At 43.2% G+C, this 24,599-nt stretch overlaps 1 protein-coding gene across 1 annotated transcript in view; it reads left to right on the plus strand.

Annotated features, from left to right (window-relative positions):
- Window positions 1-24,599, plus strand: part of ush2a (Usher syndrome 2A (autosomal recessive, mild)) — a 744,800-nt gene that overhangs the window by 102,034 nt on the left and 618,167 nt on the right. Inside the window, exons 6-8 of the mRNA XM_067989549.1 lie at window positions 11,249-11,384; window positions 21,557-21,620; window positions 21,799-22,093. Of these exons, the coding sequence (XP_067845650.1) occupies window positions 11,249-11,384; window positions 21,557-21,620; window positions 21,799-22,093 (495 nt within the window). The remainder of the gene's footprint in view (window positions 1-11,248; window positions 11,385-21,556; window positions 21,621-21,798; window positions 22,094-24,599) is intronic.

Genomic DNA, 24,599 nt, shown 5'->3' on the forward strand with positions numbered 1-24,599 from the left:
GTGAGAGAGTGAGTTCAATCTTCAAGTGGCATTTCGTACCAGCTACACCACTAGCCTCATCCACTGCTCAATTCACTACACCCCCATCACCCACCTAGCAACAATTTCTATCAATCAGTGCTCAACCCTCACACACTTAGCAGTGTTGCAAGCCTTACACTCACAACTCACACACACTGGCAGCAATTCAACCATGACAGCCATATCACCCAAACATCTTGCAGGTCACTCACTCACACACTTCCCTCTTTCTTGCAGGAGAAGGTGGCGCATAACAGGAGGCAGCAACAAAGAGCTGGAGGAGGACAAGCACACCAATGTAGGAAACATTGTTTTAACTCCAACAGAGGAAACAGTGCTGGCCATCATGGGAAGGGGCATTGCTGATGGCGCTGGGGGGATCTATAATGAGGGTCTCTGTATACCTAATCCTCCTTCTCTCTTCCCATTTCTCTCTCATCCCACAATCTTTTCTGACTCTCGTGCTGCAGGTGGTAAAATCACGCACTTCTTACTTTCTTCTCAGCCCTCACCACAACCGAACCCTTGTCCATTTTTCATTTCAGACACCCAAGAACTGGAACTTTCCAGTCAGAGGAGGCAGAGGAAGAAGACAGTGATGATGAAAAGTCACCGTCACTTGATCTTACAGTCGCAGCCACCAGATCAGAGACTGACACTGCACGTAGCATAGAGGCTAGGATTGAGAAGGGATCTGCACGTGGTGAGACACCGGGCACAAGTGCGCAGGAGCCAGGACAGGAGGAAAGGATACCATAGATGCCAGCTCACCAGAGGGCGAGGTCGCTCACTAGTTCTGCTGCAGAGGAGTCAGATGACGAGTTTGATGGGCCAGGTTACAGAAGAAGACTAATGAGCGTACACAACCAAATGCTTGGTACACTGGAAAGCCTGCCAGAAAGCCTGCATACAATGTCAAGGAGCATGGAGGAGTCCAGCTGCAACTTGGCACATGTCTTTGCACAGAGCTTGGAGCCTATCCTTTCCAAAATGGAATGGTTGGCCACCTCCATCAGCACACATGTGGAACCCTCCATGATGCAGCATCTGATGACCGATGTCACAGCTTCCATTGCAGCACAAACAGCTTCATCAAAGGTCTGATTGCTGCATTGGAAGCTCAGACTATTGCGTTACAGGCTCCGACTGCTGCTATCGTGGCTCTGGGTACCAGTGTGGAATGGGCCTTCCAGGACGTCACAGCAGTCCAGCAATCTGTTCTCCAACAGATCACCAGGGTTGCTGAGGCACCGCCCCGTGTGAGTGGAAGTGGCGCCATGGCAGTCGAACCTGCTGTCCTCTCTCAGAATTGTAAACAATTTTACAACACCAAGTTATAGTCCAGCAATTTTATTTTAAATTCACAAGCTTTCGGAGACTTCCTCCTTCCTCAGGTAAATGTTCATCACCGGCATCTCTCTCAGAATGACAGCATTCCTGCTCGCACTCCATCAGTGCCCTTGCTGTTGCCTGTTAGCCAGCCAGGCCAGACTGCTGTAGCCCATGCCGAGATGGTGCAGTCTGAAGCTGGGCCGTCTCGGCCCAGAGCTGCTCGAGGTTGTCCTTTACGGCCATCTGCATGCTCCTCAATTGAAGTTCAGCAGGCTTCCACTGCCCATGCTCCAGCCACTGGAGAAGCACCTCGAGGGAGCACTAGGAAAGGTAAAGGCACATTAGAAACAGGCATTAAGAGAATGCACAAGGATGAATAGTTTCATTTTGTATGTATTATTTTAAGAGTTAATTTATAAATGTGGATTTGAATTTGCATTTTGTGGTGGTTTTTATTTCTGCGGTGAGCTGAGGGAGGAACCAATGTGTAATCATAAAGAGGACGATTTGATGGTCATGTAAGAGAGGAGATGTAAGGAGTGTATGACTGTTGGTAAATGGCGAGGTGTAGTTGTGGTTACTGGTATCGCTCATTGATAATCTGATCACATAGAGCCCAGGCAGAAAGGGCCTGTCTACGTTGTAGCTCCCTTCCTCTTCCTCTTGCACTTCCTCCTCCTCCACTTCCTCCTCCTCCTCAGGTTCTCGCCTGATAGGTGGTGGTAAGGGCTATTCCCTTATGATGGCCAGATTGTGCAGCATGCAGCAAACAACCACAAATTTCGATACCCACTCAACTGAGTACAGCAGGACTCCTTCAGAGCAGTCCAGGCAGTGAAAGCGTTGCTTGAGGATGCCAGTGGTGTGCTCTATAATGTTCCTTGTGGCAGCATGGTTCTCATTGTAGGCCTTCTGTGTACCTGTGCATGGATTCCTGACCGGAGTCATGAGCCATTTCATGAGGGGACAACCTTTGTCACCCAGTATCTAGCCTTTGACTTGACATGCTGGTTCAAATACAGGTGGAACAGAGGACTGCCACAGAATGAACGAATCATGACTGTTGCCAGGATAGCAGGCATTCACCTGCATGATGCGCTGCACGTGGTCGCACACCAGCTGCACATTGAGGGAATGGAATCCCTTGCTGTTGATGAACATGTCCGAGTTCAGATGGGGAGCATGTTACTTATATCTCCAGCAGCAGCCTGATAGGAGCCAGTGGCATTAAAATTAAGAGCCACAGTCACCTTGACAGCCAATGTGTACGCTGTCCTTTCCCTACTTTGAGGCTGCAGTTGTGGCTGCAGGAGTTGACAAATTTCAGTCATGACCTCTTTTGTGAACTAAAGACATCTATTGCACTGGTCATTGCTGGAGTTGAGGTAAGAGAATTGTTCCCTGAAGACCCTTTGCGGATATGTCTTCCTGCTGAGTGCCCAGCTCCTCCTCCTACTCTCTTCTAGCAGCTTGTCCTGCTTTGTATGGCCTCTCTTCATTCTTCCAGTCATGTTCAATTCCCAGAAGAAGCCCTACCAGACCACCCATGTCTGGAAGCAAATTTTTTCAGCACAATATTTTAAATGACACTAAAAGTACTGCAAGAACAGCCAGACTTAAACTTTAGAGAAGTATAGGAAACCTCCAAAAGTGCATACAATTGCACCAGCAGCGAGAAGAAATAATTGATCAACTAACCTGTAAGTACTTCATGATCCCTTTAAATAGCGCTGGTACGGAGTCCTTCATGCCATTTAACATTGTGTTCAGCTCTGCGTGGTTAAGAAGTTGGCTGGATTATGGAGTTCCAAAATAACAGCGGCGCCTTCAAATCAGCATTGCACACTAATTCGCATCATATTCTCCCTACTCTACAAGCTGCTAACGGTCGTTAAACCCCTTTACCAAGATTGCATCCTGTGCACTTCCCGTTGGAAGTGTGTGCGCGCATCTCGGACCCCATTTTCGAGGCTTAGTTTTCCGCTTAGCGCCTAAAAACAGACGGCGCTACATGGCCCAATTTCACTCCTCTAGAACCTTTGTTAAACCACACTTAGAGTACTGTGTACAGTTCTGGTCTCTATGTTAGAAAAAGAATATAGAAGCATTGGAGAAAGTGCAAAAAAAATTTACAAGGATGATACCAGAACTGAGAGGGTACAACTATCAGGAAAGACTGAACAGGCTGGGGCTCTTCTCTAGAAAAGAGAAGAATAAGAGGTGACCTGATAGAGGTCTTTAAAATTATGAAGGGGTTCGAAAGGGTGCACAAACTTCAGTTATAGAAACGTAGAATGGTTACAGCACAAAAGGTGGCCATTCGGCCCGTCGAGCCCTTGCTGGCTCTTTGTAAGAGCAATCCAGTTAGTCCTATTCCCCCGCTCTTCCCCCGTAGCCCTGCAAATTTTTTCCCTTCAAGTATTCATCCAATTCCTTTTTGAAAGCCACGATTGAATCTGCTTCCACCACCCTTTCAGGCAGCGCATTCCAGATCAGAACTACTGCTCCTTGTCCTTCACACTTTCTCATGTTGTAGTACCTCCCACATAGTTTTCCTGGGTTTCCAGCTGGTGGCCACCGAAAAAGATTGCCCAGAAAAAGTAGGCATCCGAAGTTACAGTCAGACCTTTCAGATTGGAGAAACTTTTAAGGGGCTACGGCCACCTACCCACCAACTCCAGAAAGGTAAGTTTTAAACAGTAATGGGACAGCAAGGAGCACCAGAGAACTAGAGGCCATCTAGCTGCTGACAGGAGGCACGAGATCCTGAAGCTGGCAGAAATTAGCACTGCTGTAGGCCTTTCAGGCCTGCGGCAATGGACAAGTTCCCTCCTCCAATCTGGGGCGCCCATCCATTCTCAGGAATGTTTTCATTCCAAAGTAAAGGCCTGGCTATGCAAATGAACTGAACCCAGAAGTTAATTCAGATTCAGCTGTGCTCCAGTTAGGTGCAGTGCAGCAGCTTACTGCTGGTTTACCCAAGAGCGGGGGAAGGAATATTGACGTTACTCCTCATACATCGAGGAAGCTCTTGACTTTTTTTGCTTTTTACTATGCAGCAACAATAAGAGTAGTAAACACAATGTGAAGTATGTGATAAACGTATCAATAAAAGACCTGAAGGTATATGACATCATCTGACTTGTACTGTGGTAATACAATTTTATAGCAATATAGAGGAAAATATAATATACACCATACATTATAGGAGCATTTCTTGTTGTGAAACACTGTTATACACAAAATTGAATATATTATGGTAATGATCTATATGTTTAGAATGTAATGTGAAAATTTTATTTTTACTGGAATAGAATCAATGAAAATATACCCACACTGACCGTAGTTATTTACAGGAGGTATTTTGCCTGATTAAACAAGCTACAAATATATGTGCAATATTTATCTAAAATCCTCAGCTCATGAAAATTTAAATGCTATGTTACATTTTTAGGGAAAATAGTTTATTATAAAATATTGCCTTATGGTGATATTTGGCTTTGAAAATACATTTTGAGTTTTTCTTCTTCGATAGAGACAATTTTCTCCCAGTAAATAAACTGTCATGCTACTTGTTATATATTGTTGCATTCCTCATACTCCGAGGATTCCACTGATATAAAACATGTATACGTTAGATTGGTAATGGTATCTTTAGTGGGCTGAGTAGAACAAATGTGTTTCCTTCATGGCTGCAATAATGTGATAAAGGGAAATTGGCTGTTCATCAGCTGTTGGCTGTGCTAAGACAGTAGAGATGGAAAACATCTTTTGGTTACTCTGGAATGCCAAAGACAAACTTTATACCAATTGACTTACATTTTTCATTGTTTCCCGTATAACAGATAACACATAAAATGCCTAATTTTTTTTTGGTAAGGAAGCCTATGCGTATTGTGTATATTTTATCTAGACCTTATTTATTATATTTAATCAAAAGCTATAATTACCTTCATTTGCATTTGTCCACATGTTCTCAATGTTATTTTAATAATTTTAGAATGGTTTGTTTTAATTTAAAATAAATAAGTGAAGACTTTCTTAGTATTGGTAAATATACCAGAATACTTTACTATGATGACCGCTTGGTATTTGATAATCTTCAATATCTAAATAGCACTCCAGGCTGAGGTTTGGGCTGACCCTTTTCTGGCAGCATAATGAGATACATATAAATTAGTTCTTCATATTATCAGCTAAATTTTGTAGTTTGTGTTTCTAGGGCTCATGATATAGGTTAAAGCTATGGTATTGGAATTCATCCAACATTAATGACATTGTAAATTGATACAATAAGGCAAAAATATTACAAACTGCTCAGCTGATCTTTCAGTTATGTTGGTACATGGGAATCTGATAAGGAAAAATAAATAGGGTAATAATGTTATGGTTATTTAGCTAATACATTGGGAAAGAAGGAGGGAGTGTATTTAAGCTCGCTTTGTTCTATTATATTTCCGTGTTCTCTTTTGATTATTCCTTTCATCATAACTTCTGTAAATATGTATTTCATTTGGTATAATTTCTTCTGTTGTAGATGCCCTTTAAAGTGAATCTATGCATTTTGTATAATTTTGAGGATTCCATAGTTTCAGCCCTGTGCACTGCTCTTTTTGCCTCTGTTACCTTAAATCATTAATAGATAACAGAACACAATGTAAATATAAAAGTGGCACCTTTGAAATCTGTTAAAACATATATATCACTCAAAGCTTTGCAGACGTACATGTTATAGGGTCTGTGAAGACAACCCGAAAGAAAGAGCTGTCTAAAAAATTGGCAACCTACAAATATCAGTTGATACCAACTGTCAATGGAGTCGTGAGATATTGTTCCAAAACTTTAGTATGCCTAAACACTATGCAGTGCTATTTCACCTCAGAACATGGTATGATTCAGATTATACTACCATGTAAGACTCAATTTTCTGCAGTAGAATTTTAAAGGTTTCAGTGTTAAAATGTTGATACAATTTATTAAGAACATTCCACATGTTATTTGTGCAGTCTGTCACAAGATCCAACAATCAGGGTGCCCTGCCTTCTGTTGATGCCCATTCCAGTCTGTTTCAAAACAAGGTTTCTTTTAATACAGACTAGTACACAAGCAGTGACTTGGAAAATATTTACAATATATTTACAATTATGTTAACAAGGTAGGCCTGTGCTTCTTCTATTGATTGTGAAAAGCACATCTCTCATTTGAACTCAAATTAGAGCTGCCTTCAGATTTTCCTGTTTTGCTTGTCATTCATTGGGCTTTCATCCATAAAGATGCAATTTTGTGGCCCTGCTTGATTTGATTAGAGTGGATATCAAGGAAAACTAAAGCTCGTCTCCTCTTGCCATCCTTTCAGTGGTGCATGCGTGCCAGACAACAATTACTTGAGAAGTTAATCAGTACTAGATTCTGAAGAAAGGAAGCAGTTTTTGTATGCAGCCTGCAGCGTGCAAAACACTTCTTAAACCCTCCAATAGAGTAAAAGTCTACATGTCTACCATGTCTATTCAAAGAAATGAATAGAGGCTAAATGGGATGATGTGCTTCAGAATTTATTTGCATTTGCTCATCTAGATTTCTGTTCCTTGACAGGGAACGGAAAAAATATCCAGACTGCTTTTTGTAATATGTTGCTGTGAATGCGTATTACAAACTGAGGGAGGGGAAAGGTCGTATCATGCTTTAAAAGAAGTTTAACAACTGATTGTCTGAAAGCATTATTATATTTTCAGTGCAAAAACTATTGCATTTCATAAGTGCTTTGTTATATAAATCCATATGAATCTTACAAATCTCTATTTTTTAATTAGAAAAGATTTTTGGATTTTTAAAAATTCATTTTTGGGATATGGGCATCACTGGCAAGGCCAGCATTTATTGCCCACGCCTAATTGCCCATGAGAAGGTGGCGGTGGGCTTTCATCTTGAAATGCTGCAGTTCATGTGGTGAAAGTATTCCCACAATGCTGTTGGGTAGGGAGTTTCAGGATTTTGACGATGAAGGAATGGCGATATGTGTCCAAATTAGGATGGGGTGGTGACTTGGAGGGGAACTTGGAGGTGATGGTGTTCCCATGCACCTGCTGCCCTTGTTCTTCTAGGTTGTGGAGACCGCGGGTTTGGGAGGTGCTGCTGAAGAAGCCTTGGTGACTTGCTGCATTGCGTCCTGTAGATAGCACACACTGCAACCACAGTACACCGGTGATGGAGGGAGTGGATGTTGAAACTGGTGGATGAGGTGCCGACCAAGCAGACTGCTTTATCCTGGATGGTATTGAGTTTCTTGAATATTGTTGCAGCTTCACCCATCCAGGCAAGTGGACATTATTCCATCACATTCCTGATTTGTGCCTTGTAGGTGATGGAAAGGCTTTTGGGAGTCAGTAGGTTAGCCACTTGTCGTAAATTATCCAGCCTTTCACATGCTCCAGTAACCACGGCATTTACGTGGCTGGTCTAGTCAGGTTTCCGGTCAATGGTGATTGCAAGGATGTTGATGGTGGGAGATTTGGTGATGGTAATGCCATTGAATGTTAAGCAGAGGCGGTTAGGCTCTTTCTTGTTAGAGATGGCTATTGCCTGGCACCAGTGTGGCCCAAATGTTACTTGCCAATTATCAGCCCAAGCCTGGATGTTGTCCAGATCTTGCTGCATGCAGGCATGGATTGCTTCATTATCTGATGAATTGCGAATAGAGGGAAGGTCATTGATGAAGCAGCTGAAGATGGTTGGGCCTAGGACACTGTCCTTAGGAACTTCTGCAGCGATGTCCTGGGGTTGAGATGATTGGCCTCCAACAACCACAACCATCTTCCTTTGTGCTAGGTATGGCTACAGCCACTGGAGAGTTTCCCCTCTGATCCCTATTAACTTCAGTTTTACTAGGGCGCCTTAGTGCCATACTCGGTCGAATGCTGCCTTGATATCAAGGGCAGTATTTATACTTTCTTTAAGATAATGACTATATTAGCTTCAGCATTCAAAAGTGTAACAAAAATCATAATGAACTACGTATAATGATTCTGCACAATACAAAAATCAAAAGTAATTCTGAAATAACTTGTCCATCAATGATGTTACATCCAAAAGCACTTCTAATATACCCAGTCAGTAGTGTTTTTTCCCAGGGCTGGGGTCCTCTAGATTGGCTGTCAGGATGCAGTGTGAAGTCAGAGCCCCTGTTGCAGTAAATGGAACTGCTCCACAATACTCATTGCTTCTCTTCATTGGTGATGCCACCGATGTGGCCTGGAGGCAAGAAGACTCTAAAAAAGTTACATTTTTGAAACATAAAAAAGTCTTGATGCTCTTTATCGATCTACATTTTACCTAATAGAAAATGGGTAGTGAAAAGTACACCCTTTCGATTTTTTCTTCCTCTTTAAGTAAAAGATGTTTATTATTCTTCTGTCTCCAGTGTTACTTTCTCCTTAACACTCTTCTTTCAACCCCTTTTCATATTTCCTAAGTTTTTACCATGTTGCCTGTACACCCTCTTAGATGCAATTGTAATAGTTGTCAGAGTGTTCAGCAACATGTGGTCCTCGTTTATTCTGCGGATTCTGATATAATTAATATATTACAGGAAAGGAGCATGATAAGGGATTAAGATAGATGGCTCTAGTTGAAGGGCCACCACCAGCCCAGCCACAGTGGACAGAATGATCTTTTTTTGTGCTTTAATTTCTATGATTCTATCATTCTATGATATTCACATGGGGTTGTCTTAACTTGTGTCAGTTACAACAGATAAATTATATCCTCCATGTAAATACTGTGCTTGCATCCATGTCTAATATATTCATTGTACAAAATGCATTAATATAATGCGATAAATAGAAAGTTTGTTGTGCATATTGCAATAATCACCAGTGTTAGTGCAATTTGTCTTCATACACATCAGTGTGCCATGTGCGCTTATTTGAATGAAAATGTTGTGAAAGATATTAAAGTACAATTTCAAGTGCATTGACATTAGTCTGGCACAGATCTGAAAAATCAATCTGGGTGCAAATCTCCATATGTGGGGCTGGGTGGGAGGGGGGCAGGGGCTGGGGGAAGAACTGATAAACTTCAGAGTTTTGTTGTACACTTCTTTGGAGTGCTGCTGGTTCCAGTTTCTGTCTTGAAACAATTTGATTACGTTCTTAGCCCTCCATCTCTCGCCAAACTGCAATCAGTGGAGGTTTGGAGGGAAAGGAATTGATAGCCAGATGATGGGTTGGAACCAGAAATTCAGCCAGTGGAGTGGAGTAAGTTGAGTGCAACCATGACTGATTACTCAGCAGGGGTTGGGGTGGGGGTCATGATTCCTGCTCAATGGTGGGAGAGAAATTCTGGGTCAGAGGGGCAGGTAGGGGGTGGAAAGCTTTTGGATTTGCATCTAATTTTTCATTGCAGCTCGTTTTGGTGAAATGCTAACAATTCCACTGCAGGGTTTCTGCACTTGGACTCGCTGTCTTTTGCCAGAAATTTTTGAGAGCACTGCTTCTTTAATTGTTGGCGTGGGGGGTGAATTTGTTCACCGGGAGGGGCATGGAGCTGCTGAAAACATGTTCAGCAGGGAGAGGGGACGGGGGCCAAGAACCTGCCAATTGCTGGGGGGGGGTGGGGGGCGAGTGCCCCCCACCCCCCCCAGCTGAGTAATCAGTCATGGTTGCACTCAACTTCCCCCAGTGGGGGAAGGTGTGGGTGGGAAAAAAAAGAGTGGTAACAGGAATAAAACTTGATTAGCAGGGATTTGGAGAAGGAGAGCCAAAAAACTTTCTTAAAAGGTGGGTGGGAATGGGGAAAAAAATTTACTCAGCTGGGGAGGCCAAAAATTTGCTCAATGGAGATCCGTCAATTTGCATTATTTCCTCCGTCGGCAGCCATCCTGCAGTTTTGTTCATTTACTTTTTCCAGACTAACTTTATTCACAACAACTATATTAGGATCATGAAAGCAGCTTTACAGTCGTCTTCTGATGTATTCCGTCCTGCCAATTTCACTGTTTAGTTTGAGGATTCAGTCAAGATACTGTTTGGGCTGTCACGTGATGTTAGGTGGTGCTCCATTGTTTCTAATTTGTCAAGTAATGTTACATTGGCAGTATACCGTACAAGTGCAGTACCTTTGGAATTCTGAGACCATTTACTGTTTTATATATGTATGTGACCACTGTTCTTCTCTACAATGATATCAATCGGTCAATCCAATTTCATATTTCATAAGTCTTTATCATGTTGCTTGAAAAGCCTCCTAGGTATAACTATAAAGGTTTTCAGAATCTTCTCAACATTCAGTAACAGCTAAATATTGTTGCTGTAATTTGCCATTAAAATATATTACTACAACTCATAATTTTTTGGGGGAGAAATAATAATTACTTGCATTTTGCTGTTGCTCTTTAATCACTTATTATATCACCTACTTAGAGATAGAGTGATGTCATATTGGAACCAAAAAGACAAGGAATTGTTTTCAAACTAAGATCACAACCAAAATAATAATTGTTCATACTTGGAATGACAGTTATGTTTTGAAATCAGTCTTAAATAAAGTCACGAGTTCATTTCTGACCATGTATTTTTAAAATTCTATTTATATAGTATTGAAAGTATATTAGATAGCAACAGTTCCACTAATTTGTTGCACTATATACATATAAATATACAATTTAAGAGGGATTTGACATGTTTCCTGTGCGACCTGTAAGTGACTGCAGTGACATAACAGTGAATCAATGTTTTCACTCAAGTAAAAACATTTCTTCCGGATTTCATTGATACAGGCACCTAATACATAACAAAACCAGATACAGGTACACATAAGTGAAGGTCAATTAGAAATAATGTTTCTTTTAAATATGGGCGGAAGATTAATCGACCTTTTGTATTGATTTGTTTTATTTCAGACACAGAACACTCGAGTCAGTTTCTTCATAAATGGCTTAGAGGAAGACAACACTGCTTTTGATGCCCAGCTACTCACTGAACAAATTGCAGATGCAACCACCAATGCTGTTATACGGATTGGACAGAGCCTGGATGGTGAGACTGCAATAAGCTTTCAAAAGTGAAAGTTAACCTTACATTTCCACTACACTTTATAGCTGCTGAATTCTGTTAACACTTATTAGTGGCAGGTTTACAAACATACGTGCTCTGAGCCATACTCTGTGCAGCAATGTCAAATTTTCTTAATGGTAGTCAAAAAGGTGCTTAGCAGTTGCTATAGAAACATGTTTTTTGCTCCACTGAACCCTATTCAAACTGTTTCCAGACTCCTGCTGTTGTTTAAAATGCTTTTAAGTGAGAATGTTCTACACTATCAATACATTTTAATGCCTAATGGAAGTTGTGAAAGAGTTCTGGTTGAATTGGGTCTTTGAAATGTACAACACTTATAATAGTTTTAGCAGCAGTAGGTGAACATAAGCACATTGATTTATTTCTTAATCCTGAGAACTGGTTTTGAATTGATTGTGGAGTATAGAATAGCTTTTTAAGAAGAGATATTTGAAAAAAAAGTGAACAAGCCACGATGAGTTAATTATCATTTTGAGATAAAACTGTTACGTAAACTCACACTATAACTGGTTACTTTAATGCAATGATAATACAAGAGTAAATACTATGCCCACAGCTTTGATAGACACTAAAAATACAAGGCATCAGACTGGACCAGTATTCACAGTACAAGTACCACAAGTACATTACCAGCAGTGGTCTTGGGACTTTCATGCCATATTATTCCTGTGCACTCACTCTTCTTTCTTGCATGGCCCATTTGATGTTATTTTACTTTATTAAAAATAAAGACAGAATTGACTGGAATGGTATGTTTAGTACTGGCTGGATACAGCTGTTTTGGAAACTACAGATTCAAAAAAAAAGTCTACTGGGAAGGTAAGACGGTTCCTCCATTTTGTACTGGCTGAACATAATTCTTTTATAGTCTAATAAATGCTAGGTACAAAAATAATTATACCTTTTCTTTCTCACAACCTTAATTGCACAACATCCTACCCAGGATCTGATTGTTTTTATTTCATAGGTTAGGACAGTGGGAGAGCAGCACTTAAGTAGATCCATGTGACCTATGAGTGCTGCTCAATTGGTGTCACAGCTTGGCAGTTTTATTTCGATAAGGCCAGAGGCCCAATTTTCAGCGAGCCTTGAGCCGATGTCTTTGGGTGACTGTTCTAGGCACGACACCCGATTTGTGCTGGTTCCTGGCACTAAATAAATTTCTTGGCCGGAGAGTGAGAGACTTGAGTCCCGATTTTAACTCAATGCGGGAGTTGTGCAGATGGGGGCTGAGTCGGGTATCAAACCGTCCTGACCTTTGCAGCATGAGGCCCAGATTTTAACTCCCGTGCCTCGTCTGCATGGCGTCAGCCAGATTACTGCTCTGGACTGATGGGAAGTGATAACTGGCCGACATGTGGGAGCTCAATGTTGGGTGGCAGGAGGCCGCAATTGGGGACCTAAGGAATGGTCCCCAGCACTCAGGTATCAATCAGGGAGGGGTGGGGGGGGAGGTTTGGAGCCAGCAAAGCCTCAGCGTTCATTGTGGTGCCCAGAGGAGGTCTTCTGGACACACCTCCTCTTCCCTGCTCAGACCCACAGTTTAAATAGCAATCAGGCCCTGATGATGACATCAGATCCCGTATCCTGATCTGCATATTTAAAAATGGACCCCTTCGGCTTTAGCTGTCCACCTGCCCCATTTCTGCCAAGCGGGCAGAGTTAAAATTGCCTCTTTCATGTTAATGTTAGTTAAACTTAAATAAAAACTCCAATTGAATTTTGAAATCTACTAATTATCCACCTGTGCTTTGTTGCTAGTTAGAAAAGGTAAATGCTGATTCTTTACACCTGTGACACAGAGATTCTAATTGCTAACACTTTTGAGAGAAACAAAGACCGACAAAGGCCCTGATATTAATGGGGAGGCGGGGTGGTGGGGTAGAAGGTGGCAGCGGGGGGGGGGGGGGGGGGGCGGTGATTGAGTGCGTGAGTAACCCACCCAATAAAAATGTCCATTTCCCACGTGATCGTGGGTTAATTAGAGCCACTTACGTGGCTTTCGGGTTTGCCATCCAAAAGCTGCGCATCCGCATCACAGGCTGTCAGCTGGAGGAGCTCTATTTAAAGGGGCAGTCCTCCAATGGCTGCTCCTAGAGCAAACACCCACACATCACAATGGAGCAGCACAGTGGAATGGCTGCTCCAAGATTTAGCGATACCTCACTCCAGGTCCTACTGGATGGGGTGAGGAGGTGAGGAATGTCTTCTTCCTGGCGGACGGGAGGAAGTGGCCTGCTTCTGTCACCAAGAAGCCTGGCTCAAGGTGGCAGAGGAGGTCACCATCAGCAGCAACATCCCACGCACCTGGATCCAGTGCAGGAAGCCCTTCAATGGCCTAACTAGGTCAGCCAAAGTGAGTACACTTACTCATTCTCCTACATTCTGTCTTCCACATCACTGCCCCCATCCCCCAACTCATTCTGCACTGCCAACACTACCCTATCACATCACTCCCCACACCCACTTAAAGCTCATCCTCAACTTACCTGCACCTCTTCACTACTTCTTCACCTCCCCATTAGTTACCCCACCACTACCACTCAACCCAATCCTCATATAATGTCTTGGCTCTGTCTCATACTCACCCTCTGATGCATCTCTTTCACGGTCAACCACACCCAAGCCATGCATTCATTGGTTGGCCACGTCACCATCACTCACCCACGCGTCTGTACTTTCTCCCCTTGTAAGTGAAGAGAGCCCAGAATGCACGGGAGAGGGCGAGGACTGGAGGGGGGTCGCAATAAACCGTCGTCCTCACAGACGCCGAGCAGGAGGCGTTTGAGCTGAGCTGCACCCTCAAGTGCGTGTCCATCAGGGATGCCGAGACTGGTACCCAACAAACGTCTGGTGACAGAACTTTAACATTCAGCACACACAATATGAATTGATGTTAACATGCCTTGTCATCTTCAGCACTTCAGTCTCCTCATCGCAACATGACACATCTGTGATCATGCTTAATATTGCCTTCTGTTCTCTTACAGGGCCTTCAGTGACCGCTGTGACGGCAGAGGGTGATTCCTTAGAGGACCTGCTGGTCTCTGAAGGTGCACTGTCACATCTGAGCAAGCTATCCACCAGCGCAGATACTCACACCACGGTGGGTCCTAGTCCGCAGTTAGTTGGGGTCACACATGGTGAGTTACCACACATATGTGAGCACGAGCAGACACTGGTGGCAGGGGCAGCTGTGGAGAGTCCGCGTCGGTGGGAGCACTCCTCTTCAGGCTCTGCTCAGCTGGACACAGATGCTAAACCCTGGGGGCCATCCTTTAAAAGGAGAATGATTTAGGGGCAGCAGCACATTTGTGAGGTGCTGGAACAGGTGTTACGCGCACTGTCCACAATAGCGCAGAGGATGGAGGAGTCCAACTACTGCATGAGTGGAATGGTGGCACAGGTACAGGAGGGGATCTCCGAGATAGTGTCAAAGGGACGTGAACAACTCCCTGAAACACTGTCACAGGGACACAAAGGCATGTCTGAAATAGTGTCACAGGGATGCGAGGGCATCTCTGAGATACTGTCGTGGGTAAGTGCGGGAATGTCTGCAATGGAGGGAAGGCTAGCCTCCATTGAGCTTCAAGCACGGGTCACATGAGTCCATTCAGGCCCTGACAACGGCCATTCGGAGTCACAGTGAACAACATTCTGCCGCCTTAAACAGGCAGGCAGATACACTAGGCTTCACACATGTCCTCCAAACTGTTGTCCAGCAGAGTGGTAGGAGTGGTGTGGGCCTGGCCCAGGGGAGGGATGATGGTGAAAGGGGACATGGAAGTGGGGACGCCACTCAAAGCGCTCCCACGTCTCACCCGTTGCCCCCCTCTCAACCAGTACCCGCAATGCTGCCTCCTTTCCAGGTGGCCGAGTTTGCCCCTGCACAGGTGCAGGTGGAGCAGTCTTTGGAGGGGCCCTCACGGGCACCAAAACTCAGAGGGCATAGGCCCAAAGCATCTAATCAGTCAGGGCATGAACAAGAGCAACCTGCCACCACCTCTGCTGCAGCCACAGGGGATGCACCACGTAGAAGTAGTCGGAAGCGAAAGGCGAAGGTTTTGTAAGCACATAGGGTATGCACAAGGGTGTTTGAAGATGGTCATGTTTTTTATTTAGATTTGCTTTTTTGGTCAACTCACATTAAATATTATTATTGTTGCCACTACTGCCACGTCTTGGCCATTCTTGACTGGCTTCTGTAATAAGGCCCGTTCATGAGGTTCACCGTGAGCATCGACACTTGATGCCACCCATTGAGTCACTCTACAGTGGGTGTGTGTAGTTGCAGGACTGTTTTGTGCAGGGAGGGGTGGGGTGGGGGAGGAGTGCACTGGTGTGGGCGCTGCTCCATCCAGGTGATGTCAGGGCTGGACTCTTCACCCTGTCTGATGTTAGGAGAACCGTTCACATATCAGTGACTCCCTGGCTTCACGAGCAGCAGGTGAGCTGCTGCTTTGCCCATGGGTTGCTTCTGCTCCTTCTTCTCCTCCTCCTCCTCCTGCGTCTCCTCCTCCTCAATGTGGGTGGCAGATGTGGATGGGGCCTCCTCAAGCGGCACCCCTCTCTGTTGTGCCATGTTGTGCAGGGCACCACATATGACTATAATGCATCCCTGTCTGGTGCGTATTGAAGCGCTCCCTCAGAACGGTCAAGGCACTTGAAGCGCTTCTTGAGCAGTCCTATAGCATGCTCAATTGTGTACTTGGTGGCGATGTGGCTGTCATTTTATCGGTGCTCGGTGACGTGGTTCCTCAGAGATGTCATGAGCCACGTGTGCAGGGGATATCCCTTGTCCCCGAGGAGCCAGCCCTTAAGGGTGTTTGGTGCATGGAAGAGGAGCGGGATGTTAGATTCCTGGAGGATGAAGGAATCGTGGCAGCTGCCATGGAATCTGGCACACACGTGAAGGAACCTTTTGCGGTGGTCACAAACGAGCTGAGTGCTGATGGAGTGATACCCCTTCCTATTGATGAACAGTCTTTGCTCGTGTGGAGGTGCTCGTATTGCTATATGGGTGCAATCGATTACACCCTGCACCCATGCGAAGCCAGCCACAGCGTGGTATCCCACTGCCCCCTCCATCTGGCTGAGGTCGTCCATGGGGAAGTTGACATAGTGCGAGGCCCTGCGAAACAAGCCGTCGGTGACCTGCCTTATGCACTTATGTGCAGATGACTGAGAGACCCTGGCAATGTCCCCGGTGACACCCTGGAATGATCCGGAGGCGAAGAAGTTGAGGGCCGTGGTGACTTTGACAGCAACAGGGAAGGAGATGCTGCTCGGCCCAGCCGGGAGCAGCTCGGCATGAAGGAGGCTGCAGATGTCTGCGACTACCTGGTGACTCACTCTCAGCCTCCATATGCGCTGCTCCTCAGAGAGGTCCAGGAAGCTGAGCCTCTGTCTGTAGACCCTGTGGCAAGGGTAGTGCCTCCTGTCGCGCTCTCTGTTGCCCTCTGTGCTCTTGTGCAGGCGCAGCACTGTGTTGTGGAGCTCCATGTGGCGGAGGTGGACGCCGTGCCTGGCGAAGCTGGTGATGTTGCTCTTCCTCGGATCTAGTAGTGAATGCAGCCGTGGTACCCCCCCCATCCTGACTGTGTGAGTTTGAGGGGGTCCACAAAGTAGGTAAATATGTTTGAACAGCAGAGTTTTGGGTGGAAAGTAAGAATTTTGAGTGAAAACACAAAGGTCTTGCAGCCAAAACTTTGTCTGAAGTGACAAAGTGCCCTGCTGCAATAAATGAGGTTTTCTCCCCATCTGTCAAATAATCAAATAATCATTTGCATCTCCCATTGGCTGCTAGCTGAAACACATCATGTGCAACCCGGAGTGTTTCCCACAGCATGGGATCACGCTGAGGATGCTTCAATATCGCACCCCTGCCAAAATATCGAGTCAATCAAGTAGTTCAAGTACTTCAACTAGCTGACAAACTATGCAAAGTATCATCCCGCCGGCTTTAATTGCTGGTGTGACTTCCGCATTTGGGAGGCACGCGCGCACATGTCACTGGGGAACCCGGAAATTGGCGGGTTGGAGCCGGGCTCCGAACCTGCTCGGGATTTCAGTGATTTTCGGAGGCACCCCGCCCGCAATGCACCCACTCCTTCACCCGAAAATCGAGCCCAAAGTCTTTCCCTGGTCTAATTTGATTCTTTTTTAAAAAAAAAGTAAATTGAATTTTGAAAGCAAACAAACCCTCTTTGACAGAATCAGGTAGGAAGGGAGGGAGGTAAGGAAATAGGTAAAAGATGAGGAGGCCTCTGGCCTATCTCCACCTGCCCTTTGGGGCAAAAGTGGGAGTGGAAGAAGCCAATGAAAGGTTAGGTGCCAGCAGGCCAAGGGGAGGGGATGATACAGGGATTGAACAGGTAGCTCAAGGAGGAAGAGATAGGGATAGTGAGGGGGTGATAGGAAGGGTAATGGATGGTGGGGAGGTGAAGGGGTACAGGATGTAATGCGAGTGGGGAGAAGCATGTGTTAGGGAGGCAATGGAAAGGGAGCTGCTGAGGGCTACATTTTCCCCACAACCCCACCCCAAATGCAGGCTGCAGCCGTGGATCACTCCTATCCCTGCTCCACTATCCCCGCTCTACTATGCGATGTCACCCACCAGCTACACGCACAGAAAAAAAATATAGAGAGAGAAACAGAAGAGGACAGAGAGAGAAACAATATATATAAAGATTCGTTTATAGAGAAGTAGAAGAGAAGAAAAAGAGAGACAAAGGCAGAAGAGATAATGCAGAGATAGAAACAGCAACGCAAAGACATTTGGAATTCTCTTCCCTAGAGGGCTGTGGATGCTCAGCCGTTGAGTATATTCAAGACTGAGATTGCTAGATTTTTGGACACTAAGGGAATCAAGGGATATGGGGATAGGGCAGGAAAGTGGAGTTGAGGTAGAAGATCAGCCCTAATCTTATTGAATGGTGGAGCAGATTCGAGGGGCCTTTGGCCTACTCCTGTTCCAATTTCTTATGTTCTGATCAGAGACAGGTAAGAGAGAGACTATATTCTCTACCTAACCATGCGCAACACCACGGGAGATTTACTAGTATGTACAAAAGTCTTGCATCGAGAACACATTTTGTCTGTCACACCTCAGGCATCAAGCTTTAGCTATCGTTTGCCATATGTGCAGATTTGTATGTCACACTTGTGCCTTATTGGCTCAAATTCAATTTTCATATTCATTAAAAAGCAACAAATCGCAACTGGACATGTAAGGAACCTACCAATCAGAAGCAGGAATAATGAGAATGAACATGATCAAACAACTACTAAAGATGTATGAAAATTACCAATCAACAATTAGCAGAGAGCAAACAGCTACCAATAATACGCACGGAGTATAAGAAATAAATTGAGTGAATTAGAGTCTCAAATAGAACTTAGAGGGTTTGACATGGTGGCCATTACTGAGACATGGCTGCAAGCTAGTTATGATTGGGAATTAAATATTCCAGGTTATAAGGTTTTTAGAAAAGACAAGGAAACTGGAAGAGGAGGAGGAGTAGCCTTGATGATTAAAGGTACTATTGCAACATTAGTAAGAGAGGATATAGGTAAGGGAAAGCAATCAGTGGAGACTCTGTGGTTAGAATTGAAGAATAAGAGAGGACTTAAAACTGTAATGGGAGTTGTTTACAGGCCTCCTGATAGCAGCAATGAAGTGGCAGATGTATTAATTCAGAGATTAGAGAGGCTTGTAGTAAAAGCAGAATTTTAATGGGAGACTTTAATTTTCATGGAGATTGGAAAGAGCAAAGCAGCCCAAGTCAGCAAGGTAGTGAATTTCTGGAGTGCATTCAAGATAGTTTTCAGGAGCAATATGTTCTAGAACTAACAAGAGGGCCGGCTATACTAGATTTAGTAATGAGTAATGAGCCAGGTGAGAGATAACATAAAATTAAAGGAAAGAGCATACAAAAGTGCAAAGAATATTGTAGATCCAGGGACCTAGGAGAGATATAAAGAACAGCAAAGGAAGACAAAGAGATAGTAAGAGCTGCAAAAAGGGAACATGGAAAGAAACTTATGAGGGATATCAAGATTAATACATAAAAGTTTTGCAATTATATTAGAAGAAAAAAGGTAGTCATGAGTAATGTGGGCCCTTTAAAAACAGATGTGGCTAATATTGCAAATGAAAATAAAGAAATGGCAGACTTGTTGAATAATTACTTTGTGTCAGTCTTCAGTAGAGGAAGAGGATAATATACCTGACATTCCAGGGAAACTACTAATGAATCAAGAACTGGAACTCACTAAAGTTAACGCAAGCAAAAAAAAAACAGTATTAGGAAAAGTAATGGCACTAAAGACTGACAAATTCCAAGGACATGATGGTTTCCACCCCAGGGTTTTAAAGGAAGTAGGTGAAGAAATTGCAGATGCTTTAGCTATAATCTTCCAAAGCTCTCTCGAGTCAGGAATTGTCCCTTTAGATTGGAAAATTGCAATTGTAACTCCATTATTTAAGAAAGGGGAGAGAGAGAAACCAGGAAATTATAGATCTGTTAGTCTAACATCTGTTGTGGGGAAATTATTGGAATTTATAATTAAGGAAAGTGTGACTAACCACTTGGAGAAATTTGAGCTGATTAGAGAGAGCCAACATGGATTTGTAAAGGGTAGGTCATGTCTACCGAAAGTAATTGAATTTTTTGAGGAAATAACTGAAGTAGTAGACAGGGGAATGTCTATGGATGTAGTTTATATGAACTTCCGGAAGGCATTCGATAAAGTTCCATGTAAGAGACTGTTAGCTAAAATTAAAGCTCATGGAATTGAAGGCAATTTATTGACCTGGTTAGGAGATTAGTTAGGCAGTAGAAGACAGAAAGTCAGGATAATGGGTATGCACACGAATTGGAAGGAAGTGACTAGTGGTGTCCTACAAGGGTCTGTGCTGGGGCCTCAACTATTCACTATATTTATTAATGACTTAGATAACACAATAGAGAGCCATATATCCAAGTTTGCTGATGGCACAAAGATTGGTGGCATAGTAGTGTAGATGGATGCATAAAATTACAAAGAGACGTTGATAAATTAAGTGAGTGGGCAAAACTGTGGCAGATGGATTTCAACGCAGATAAATGTGAGGCCATTTTGGACCAAAATAGGATAGATCCGAATATTTTTTTAAATGGTGAAAAGCTAAGAACTGTGGAGGTCTAAAGAGATTTACGGGTCCATGTACACATATCACTAAAATATAGTAATCACTTACAACAAACAATCAAAAAGGTTAATGGAATGTTAGCCTTTGTAACTAGAGGGCTAGAATATTAAGGGAAGGACGTTGTACTACAAAGCCCTGGCTAGACCACATCTGGAGTATTGTGTACGGTTCTGGGCACCGCATCTTAGAAAGGATATATTGGCCTTGGAAGGAGTGCAGCGCAGATTCACCAGAATGTTACCAGGGCTCCAAGGGTTAGATTATGAGGAGAGATTACATAAATTAGGCTTGTATTCCCCAGAATATTGAAGGTTAAGGGGTGATTTGATTGTGGTTTTTAGGATTTTGAAAGCAATTGATAGGGTAGGTAGAGAAAAACTTTTTCCGCTGCTGGGGGAAGTCTAGGACAAGAGGACATAACCTTTAAATCAGAGCCAGCCCATTCAGGAGAGAAGTTAGGAAACACTTCTTCATGCAAAGGATGGTAGAAGTATGGAACTCTCCCAAAAAAGCAGTAGATGTTAGCTCAATGAATAATTTAAAATCTGAGATCGATAGATTTTTGCTAACCAAGGAATATGGAGCCACGGCGGGTGGATGGAATTTGGATACAGAAGCGTCACGATCTTATTGAATGGCGGAACAGGCTCGAGGGGCTGAATGGCCTAGTCCTGTTCCTATGTTCCTATGTAACTCAAGTAGCAAGGAGGCAAAAGGGAATTCGCTACCAATATTTTTTGAAAACCTTTTCAACTGCTGTCTTGCTTAATCAATGACCTGAGTTGCATACCATTGGCAACAAGATTTGTAACATAATAAACCCATTAAAAAGTACATAATTCACAAAATCTTCCACAATGTGCTACATTGGTGTTCTGCCCAGTGCCTATTTGGTGAGAACCTTTTAATCATATTGGCTTTTTTGATTACTATTTCACAGGCTCTGAGCAGTTCATAGGTAGAATGCAAGATTTACGGTTCTATCAAACAGTTCTCACAAACAGGTAAATACATTTCAGTAGTTTTCGGGTGCTGCCTTATCATTGGCATTAACATTTGATCATAAATGTGAATTAATAAGATAAATGCAAAAAGCTATTTAAATGAAATTGCATGTTATTTGATTTATTTTGCCTTCTAAATTTGTATTTGTTTTCTTTATTGTTTGTTTTTATATGACAGAGAAATTCATGAAGTGTTTTCTGGAAAATTACCATATATACACACCCAGACAAATTGTCGCTGCCCAGGCACCCATCCACGAGTTCATCCACTTGTACAAAGGTATTGCATTCCAAATGGTGCAGATGACACAACTAATGACCGTGTGCTTCGACTCAATATGGATGGTCATCCATTGGATTACATCAATGATAAGGACATTGGGACATCATGGGTCTCCTCCGTGTTTACTGATTTAGCTCAACTGGAAAATGGAGTCAGCATAACTGTTGATTTGCAGAATGGGCAGTATCAGGTAAATTGAATAATGTTCATTTGAAAAGGCTATCTTAACTTAATTTAAAAAAAAATTAGTATGTTGAAATAATTGAATCGATGGAATAAAATGATATTATACTGAAACAGTGTATGTCAACTATGCTCCAACATGTTGGCTTTCATTAAGCTGGTAGGAGGATAAAGTAAAAGATGATTGATATAATGAAAAGTGCGCAGAAGAAAATGTTTCATCACTGTTACGGCTGACATGTAAGCCCCAATTCTGTGAAGAACCGATAGATAAGCACAGGTCACAAAATCAGACACGCAGGCCCACATTACATTCTTGGATCTTTTCTACCCTCCTTTACTCTTGGGGAGTAATTTTAACCTAACTTGCCAGATAGAAAACAGGCAGGTTTGGGTCGGCTACCCGTTTCACACTCTGCTCGATTTTACTCCCCACTGCCTCCACAGGATCTCGCTGCAGTCCTTGACAAACAATGGAGTATCACATTACCTTCATGCTAGGCTTAAATTATTAAGCAAATTTATTAAACAAAGTGATGAACATGGAAATATGTAACAATAGAATATATATACATATTTACGATGCAAGATCTAGTAACTATCTCCTTGATATGAAAAACAGCAAAAAAATCCTGTGATCTATAATTGCTCTCTTATAAATAACTTCTATATGCGCTGTTCTTTTCTTGTATTCTTTACTAACTGCAGGAGCTAGCGGTGCTTCTGTGAAGATGTCATTCTATTCAACACAGCTCTACTCGAGGATTGTCCTTTGTTTTCTTCTTTTTATACCTCTCAAATAGTTCTTGAGGCCTTAGAATTTTGTAACTGCCATTCTCATTTAGGAATCCATAACCAAATCAATCACAAAGTCTGTATATATTTGAAACTATGGCCCAGATTTCCTCGATTTGATTTACGTTGCTGTTGCAACTTTTTTTTAAAAAGTGTTACATCCACCACTGGCCTCTAGAGGGAGATGCGGAAGTTTCCTGGGTTATTTCCATATCCATTGCTGCAAGCATTGGTGTAAAACCAGTGCAATACTGGTGCAAGCAGCTGAACCAGCAGAAAATTTCAATGCGTTGTAAATGCACTGCTCAGTCTGTGTTGTTCCTGCTTTACCTGACAAGAAGGTAAAGCAGGAACCCTGCTCGGCTCTTTCATTTCCCTCTTAAATTATTTAATTGCAGGTCTTATCAATACTTTTATTACACTTGGACAGAATTATGAATATTCAAATGCTGTCTGTGCGCATAGGGCAGCAAGGTTTGACACCAGGCCAGAGGAGAAGAATGCACAACTTCACTCATTCAGATCTCCAAGCCCTCCAGGGTGGGGGGGGACATTGAAGCCAAGATAAATAGACTCCTTGATGTGGGTGCCACCAAATCATCTAGGATTATCATTTGTCCCACCTGGAAGGAGGTGACACTAGCATTGACTGCCAAGTCCCTCACCCACAGGACTGCAAAGCCATACCACAAGAAGTTCCACATCCTCAGCAGGGCAGGCAAGGTAACATACTGCATACCTCTCTCTTTTCTTCTTCCCCCATCTTGGGCATTCAGCACACTCTTCACCCTCTTTTAAAAAAAAATACTTCCCCAACTCACCCCTCACAATGCTCTCTGATTAAAGGTTTGCTCCAACTACTTATCCTGCACTGTGGCTAGATATTTCTCCTAACACAGAAAAACTGCATTGCCCAACCCCAGAACCCCTTACTCCTCTTTAACACCCTCATGCCCCCCGCATCTCAGAGCACCATGCCAGTGCAATGTGGGAGGCAAGACCAGGCTGCCAAGTTGTATTCCTAAAACTGTGATTGACTTTGAAACATTGCTATAGAACTTGTTAGAATAGATTTTCCTTTTTTTTCTATTGGGCATAAAGAATTCCCTGGGTGCAGCACATTGAGGAAAAGCAGGCAAGGTGGATTTCAATCTTGTAATGGAACCTGCCTGTATTTCTATCCAGGATCCATATTTATAGATACAGATACTTCCACCTGGGCATGTCAGAGGAGACCTATCTTCATTGGCTGTGAAGCACTTGGGACATCCTAAGGTCATGAAAGACACTATATAAATGCAAGTTTTCTTTCGTTCTTTCTTTCTTTTTTTCTTTCTGTATATATACTACTTGGTTGGGCATTGGAGGTGGGCATAATTTAGTTTAGCTGTCATGATTTACACATTAGATTACCCCCTAAAAAAAATTGACCAGGGTTACACATGAAAATGGCCACACAGGTGAAGCACTAAATAGTGATTTGCCTTTAGAACTGTACACCATCACTTTCAGAAGAAGAGAAAGTCAGAAGGAAAATTAGAGAATAAAAAATGGTTGATTGCCCTGAGGTGACTGGAGGTCTGGTTGCAAGACTAAAGAAGCTAGTGTTGTGATGCTACCTGTAGTTACATGATTGAGGAATGCAAATAGTAATTAAAGAGCTTCAGGGAACCAGAATATAAATGCTCATAAGGTGGCCTGTGTTGATTGCATGTCTG

This window comes from Heptranchias perlo, chromosome 8 (assembly GCF_035084215.1).
Source record: "Heptranchias perlo isolate sHepPer1 chromosome 8, sHepPer1.hap1, whole genome shotgun sequence".
Taxonomy (NCBI): Eukaryota; Metazoa; Chordata; class Chondrichthyes; order Hexanchiformes; family Hexanchidae; genus Heptranchias; species Heptranchias perlo.